At 34.9% G+C, this 7,045-nt stretch overlaps 1 protein-coding gene across 1 annotated transcript; it reads right to left on the reverse strand.

Annotated features, from left to right (window-relative positions):
* Positions 1-1,224: 1,224 nt before the first annotated feature.
* On the reverse strand, positions 1,225-6,710 carry LOC114317798 (vesicle-fusing ATPase). Its single transcript, XM_082890889.1, has 5 exons — positions 6,287-6,710; positions 3,843-6,156; positions 1,804-1,864; positions 1,605-1,723; positions 1,225-1,513 (listed from the first exon to the last, which is right to left on the reverse strand). The coding sequence occupies exons 2-5, from the start codon at positions 3,845-3,847 to the stop codon at positions 1,369-1,371; spliced, it is 330 nt and encodes a 109-aa protein (XP_082747015.1). The 5' UTR covers positions 3,848-6,156; positions 6,287-6,710; the 3' UTR covers positions 1,225-1,368.
* Positions 6,711-7,045: the final 335 nt, after the last annotated feature.

Below are 7,045 nucleotides of genomic sequence, written 5' to 3' on the forward strand. Positions count from 1 at the left end.
TTGTTACACTACTATTACTCACAGTGATCGGCTCCCGGTAGTAATGGGACGATGTCCTCGTCTCGACCTACAAGTACAGTGCACAACACATAATATGAGATTATAATCGATCCTTTACTTATTCTTTTTGATCATTCAATCAATTATCCATGGTGGTACCAAGCTCATTATTCCTTAATAAGTTATAATCCATGTCTTAGAAAACAGGAGAAATCGATGGGAAATGGTTTAGGTGAAGAAATGGTACAAAACTGGTTGACAGAAAGTGAATAGTAGTCACTAATTTGGGAATAACTATTTATGTATTTATAATTTGGGAGTGAGACTACCACCATTGGAAACTAGACTCCCGGGGCTTGATTTTAGGCTCAAGAATCACTCAAAACGGAGTCCGGAGGCAAAATATATGCTTATTCAAAGTTGGCTAAACAAAGCTGTCTCCCGCACGTGCGGGAAACAGAGCCGCACGTGCGGCTCTGGGCAGTTTGCAGTCTGAAAATGGCTGTGTAATTGGAACCTCTCATTTCAAAATCAAACCTCAATTTCATGTAAGTCAAAGCCCAAAACCCTTTAATACATGATAAATTTCACATTATTAATCTCCATCAAACATCATAACCTCAAAATATTACTCAATTCCCAGGCACAAGAACACAAGAGCATAAAATAGCCATAGTGGGAATTCAAAGTTCACATCTTCGATATCAATCCTTGATTTCATGTAATTGATGCTTTAAACATAAGGATTCAAGATAGATGATCATACCTTAGTTCAATCTTTGTCTTTCTCTTAGCTTTCTTCAATTTCCCCCAAGTTTTCCATCGGTGGTCTTCTTTTTCTTCCTTCAATTCCTTTCAAGCATCTTCAAAACCACCATGGATATTGAGGAGCTTGTCTCTCTTCTCTCTCTCCTTTTCACGGTTTCCCCTCTCTCTCCTTTAGATATTTTTAGGTTCCAAGAGATGAGTTCAACTCATGCCTCTCATATACATATACATTAAATATACACACATATAAGTTTAACACAATAGGGAGAGCCAAACGCGGCCTTACGAATCGCATTAAATCAAATTCCAATTAAACTTCCCAGATGACTCTAAAAATTGTGCTGATCATAAATATGTCCCCTGTTCTGATTTCTGAAGCCTCTAAGGCCTTCAATTTGCAGTACCAAGTTAACCACCCAAACGTGCATTAACGAATCAAACAAATTAGATTTCCAATTAATTTTCCCAAATAGTTCTAAAAATTTCCATTAGCACACCCAAGTACTCAATTGTGATTTCTGAACCCGTAAAGGTCGGTAATTTCAATTTTAAAGCCGTGGCTAAACAGATAATTCCTCAATTTGAACAGATATCATTAAATTAAAATGCATTAACCCATAAGGCCTTAAAGGTAATCTCTAATGCGGATTTTGGGGTCGTTACAGGAAGCCTTTTGAGAAGGACCATCAATGTTTGAGAAATCAAATTAGAAAACCAAGGTCCAATTGCAACATGCTCCGGTAGCCTGCATTAATGAATTTTGAAAAGACTAATTACCAATAGAATTTAAGGACAAACATATTGCAGAACACAAACTTAGAATAAGCTGAAGTTACCTCTCAATGTCATCTACGATAATAATGCTTAATGGTGACTTATAAGCATCCTCAAATACCTTCACAATCTGAGCACATTTACTGCTTTCACTAAGCCCAATCATTGTTTCAGCTAATATCTGTCATAGGAAAAAAAGTAGAATTTAAAAACATGAGAGAGAAAGAGAAGAAGGGAGGGCAGGCTATAAGGAATACTTACTATCTTGACATAGGGAAAATCGCTGTCAATACCAACAGTAGCTACCATTGCAGTCTTGCCACTGTCCAAAACAAACAAGACTTAGAAAATGATCAATAGCAGAATTTGCAAATACAAAGGGTTTAGTTGAAGCTTATTCTCAAAACAACAGAGGCAACCAACAAATTAGATCAAACTGATGCAGCCACATATGAGCAAAAACAATAAACAAAATGCAGCCACTGAAGAGCTTAGCAAGACAACTTCAAATTAAATCAGCAACTAACAGATTAGATCAGATTCTAAGCCACTAACAGCAGACTACCAACAGCAGATAGTGCTGAGCAAACCAGAAGTTACCAGACTAGCACCATGACTAACACCATTGCTCCACATCTCCACTGCCACAATTCAATCAATGACTACTCCACAGCTTAATACACCAGAACCTTTCGCCCCTGCAGTGGCAGATTAAGACAGAATACAACACAAAGACAGAGTGCAGCAGCTGATGCTCCAACACACAGGCACCTTATAACTTCAATAGCAAAACCTGATTTGCCTCCAATTGAGAACCAGATTAGTTCTCTAGTTATTTAATTCTCACTTTCACAAAACTCAAACCAAAAATTTATGCACTTACATGTTGGGTTTTTTTTGTGAGTTTTTTCAGTACTTACATGTTGGGATTAGTTACTAGTTCTATCAAGTTCATTATGGGTCTCCTTTTGTCCTTGTAGTTTCTCTGACTTGACCAAATCACCTTTTTTGTGCTTCAGTGCTTGTTTTTGACCTCAGTAAAAATGTAGAAGCTACATGGAAGCAGTTCACCAGTTATCCCAAATGGTAGATGTGTGAGTGATTTTCTGACCACATTGCCCGCTTAGTAACCAGCTGGAGAGCACTGGCAGAATAGATGACACCTGGCTGACCTGCAACAGAAAGAGAAGATTCCGGCTGTGGTTCATCCACCCGGGGGCACTCCGACGATCAAGTCAGTATATCTCTCAAAGATAAATCAAGTGCTAAACTCACAAGCTTGAGTATCAAAAGCATACCTTAGACCCATGGGGGTGCCTCTCTTTTATAGCCAACATAAACCTAGTCCCAATAGAAGCCTGACTTCTATGGACTCAGGATTACTGCTAATCTTGGACTCCCAGTAAGATTAGGATAAACTCTCTAAGAGTCTTATCTTAATACAAACTGAAGTCTTCTCTCATTCTAGGACTCTTGTCCCTTATCCACTTATCTCGGATTCCGATATCTTCCGAGATAAGCTCGGCCTTGCCGAGATCACCTCGGCGTCATGACCAAGACACGTGGCACCTCGGCTGACACGTCGGCGTCACCTTGCCACGTGTTGATACTCAAAAAATATATCCCCACAGTAGAAGATACATAATGATGCTGCATCATCATTCTTGGAACAGAAAAAAGAAAATATTCAGACCAACATTTATTTGAAAATTTGTTATCAAGAAATGCTTTGTGGGACATCAGTGGTTGAAACTTGAATGAACTTTTCTGAATTCAGCATGGTGATTGGTGAGCCGATAGCAAAACACATATTACACGGGCCATCAAAAATTTGATCACCAAGTCACAAAATCTCTGAAGATGTATTACCATTCTTAATATGAATTTGAACTTGGAATGCCAATGGAATGGAAAATTTCCCAAGGAAAAAAGCAGTGCACACTAAAAGTTATTCAGCTCAGAAATAGATTTTCTTCTTATTACTAAGAAGTTTGAGGAACTTTGAGTTAATTGACAAGGTTTTGAATTAATCGACAAGGTTTTTGAATTTTGAGTTAAGTAATGTCTTACGTGAATTGAGGAAGCAATCAATCAAATTACTAAGAAGTTTCAAGGAACTTTAAAACCATAGGATTGAATGTAATAGAAATTATCCTCAAGAACAAAATATCGCTTTTGGGGCAGAACAAAACTCAAGAATCCACTTCACTGATCTCAACAATTAGAAACTACATGTCTAATAGGATGAGAAATAAACATGAGGAAGCAATAAACTTTATCTGTGTGTCATTAGCCATTACCTCATCGTAATTGAATGGATCAAAATTAAATACTACTTTGATGGTAGCTTTACCAAGCTTTTTTTCCTGCACAACCCCATAGGCAGATACTAATACAATACCCAAATATAACTCAATATAACCATGGAAATCGGTTACTCATTTTGGATCCAATAGATGTAGCTTAGAAGAAGTAACACAAAAGTGCTGCAAAAATATGAAGGATCTCTAAAAAATAAATAAAAAAAATCTTCTTTTGAAAATTGACTAACTCAAGGACTAGTTCGACAACCCAAGGAGTTAATCTTGTTGAATTACTTTAACTCCCCAACAAAAATGATTTATAAACACACAAATCTACCCTTTTGTTTCTACATTTGCCTTTTACCATCTATCATAATTACTCTCCTATCCTTAACAATTTCAATCAATTATATATAGACTATATATCTTACACTAATGATGAGTTAAATATAATCTTTGTTCCACCATACAGATATATGAAATACCATCCTTATATAAATAAAATTACCATTATGTTATCAAGTTGCCATTAGTTTACCTCCTTTTTGAATTAATTTTTCTTTCATCGCATTTTAATAAATATTAAGGCCAGGACATTGCTTTAATGGCAAATAATAATATTTTTACTAAAATTTAAAGTAAAGTAATATCTGAATAACATTTCCTACTTAAATGACAAGAAATGTGTGTATACATGGAAATAATAATACATACTTAGTACATGGGGAGAGATCCCTTTTACATCCAATGTAAAACCTTTTTAGTCTTACATTACATCGTTTCATAACTTTTTGCTAGATTCATATTTCATAAAATAAAACGGATTGTTCATGCATGCCAAATTTTAGGTTGATTAGAGATTAAAAGTTCTCTTATTATTCTCTTATTATCTAGATAGACCACCAAGTTAGAGTCATATTCTATTAAACAATACCAACATATATATAGATAGTTCATGATTTCTAATTGACCTTAATTTGGCAAACAAGATTAAAATATGAGGAATGTGTAATCTAATGATTAATTTTATTTATTTACGTCATTTGTCTATAACACTATATCTATAACAAAAACGAAAAAAAGAAAAAAAGTAGCAATTCATGATATTTATCTATTAATTTTAACAATATCATAACACAATTAGCAGCAGAAAATGCACCAACATGGCAAGATAATAAGTTCCGATACTCAAAGAGAGAGAATATGAATATCAGCAAACAAGGAATGTAATCAAACTACTCATAGGAAATGAAAGATACAAAACAACAGTCCACTCAGCCCAAGACAATGGCGTCACCTACAACACAAAATTCAAATATTTTAATTAACAACCTCATGTAAGGGGGCAAAAAAGTCGAATCAGAGAAAAGAAATTGCAGTAAATAGATAGAAGTAGAAGATAAATCACTTGTGGAAAAAAAGAATAGACAGAGGTCGCATGTACAAGATAAGAATATGAAGGAGCATGGTCAGTACAATTGAATCAACAAGCCACAGATTACTCCAGGGAGGGATAACACTAAAAATAAAGTACAGGTTACTGGTATTTATTTATTTTCCTTTTCAATGTTTGAATAAACAACAATAGCATCTACAACTGAGAATGAAAGACAAAAATATGACTTTCACTTATAATAGTAGCTTGAAATTATAAAAGATGGTTAACAATTGTGTAAGATAAATGACTGGGTGACAATTGTGTAATAACTTATAAACCGATTTTATCATAATCTAGTTAAACTACTAAAACTCAGTCACTTTTCGGCTTATCTCTCATGTCTCTGAATAATATATCATCTTTATGTTACCATTTTGTTTTCTCTGCCTTGACTATTTCAATTTTTTGCTTCTAGATTGGAAACTATGATCACCCCTAATAAACATAACTCGTGGATGGCATCATCATGCATTATTGAAGGAAAGTATCAAGATCAATTTGGTAGTTTAAAGTTTGCTACCAAATAAAATTCTTCTTATTGATCACAACTAAAGAGCAAATACACAATTGTCTCAACTTCCTAGGGGTATGTAGAACATAACAAAAGAAGATTGATCATCATCATCACACCATTTCGCACAAAATATGGCACAAACAAGGTTCCATAGTCCTAAACTTTTTTAAGGTAAATAGAAAAGTAGACAATGGTATTCAAAACACACCAAACATCTTACCAGACATCAGGACGAAGCTCAGTGGTTGCCGGAGGCATCCATCTTCCAAAGTTATAGACACTTTCACCAACTTTCCACACAGGCACATCGTTCATTATTCTCGCCTCCTTCAAGATACTTCTTCCACTCTTTCACAAATCTAAAATAAAAAAAATAAATAAATAAAATAAAACACACATACAAGGAAAAGAAAGGTGTTAAAGTTAGTGAAGTTAGTTGAATAGGATGGGGATGGGTTGAAAGGAGAGAGACACTGAAAAGAAGATTACCTTTCATCCTCTTCAATGAACTTCGCATTTGTCACCACTAATACCCATGAATCAGCACTAATGACCAAAGCCCTCTTTCCAATATGAAGAACTTCAAACTTAGTAGAGTATTCCAGGATACTTGACAGCTACTAACACAGCTCCTAAACCCCCCAAAGCAGGACACACAATCGCAGGGACCCCAAAATTTTCCTTGATAAACTCAAATGCCTCAATGAACCCAAATTTTTCCCTCAACAAAAACAAAGAGAACTGCTAAATTAGCTAGACAATCTACCAATGCAACTCCAAATTTACTGCAAGTTGAAGAAATTAAACCAAAAACAAGCTAAACAGGAAATTAAACTAAATAAATAATATAAACCCTAAAGCAAGAGTGACAAAATGGGAAAATAGAGGAAGGAGAAGAGAGAGAGAGAAGAGAACCCTGTTTTCAAAAATGCTAAGAAGAACTGGCGCCATTCTTTTAATATTCCCACTAAAATTTTATATACCTTTGGCGACCAAACTTGTTGTTTGTTGCCAAAGGTTAATTATACCAACTAATTTAATTAGTAGCCAACATTTAACAAACAACGACTAATATTTTAGTCGCCAAAAGCAACCATTTTGGCTACTAAAGGTATTTTGGTCACCGAAAAGAATTATTCACCGGCCAAATTTTTCGTCACCAAAGATAAAAGTAAAATTTATGTTTTTTATTTAGTGACTAAATAATTTTAGCAGGCAAAAATTACCTTACAGCGACTAAAAAATTTT

This window comes from Camellia sinensis, chromosome 10 (genome assembly GCF_055761805.1).
Source record: "Camellia sinensis isolate YWXY chromosome 10, ASM5576180v1, whole genome shotgun sequence".
NCBI classification, from domain to species: Eukaryota; Viridiplantae; Streptophyta; class Magnoliopsida; order Ericales; family Theaceae; genus Camellia; species Camellia sinensis.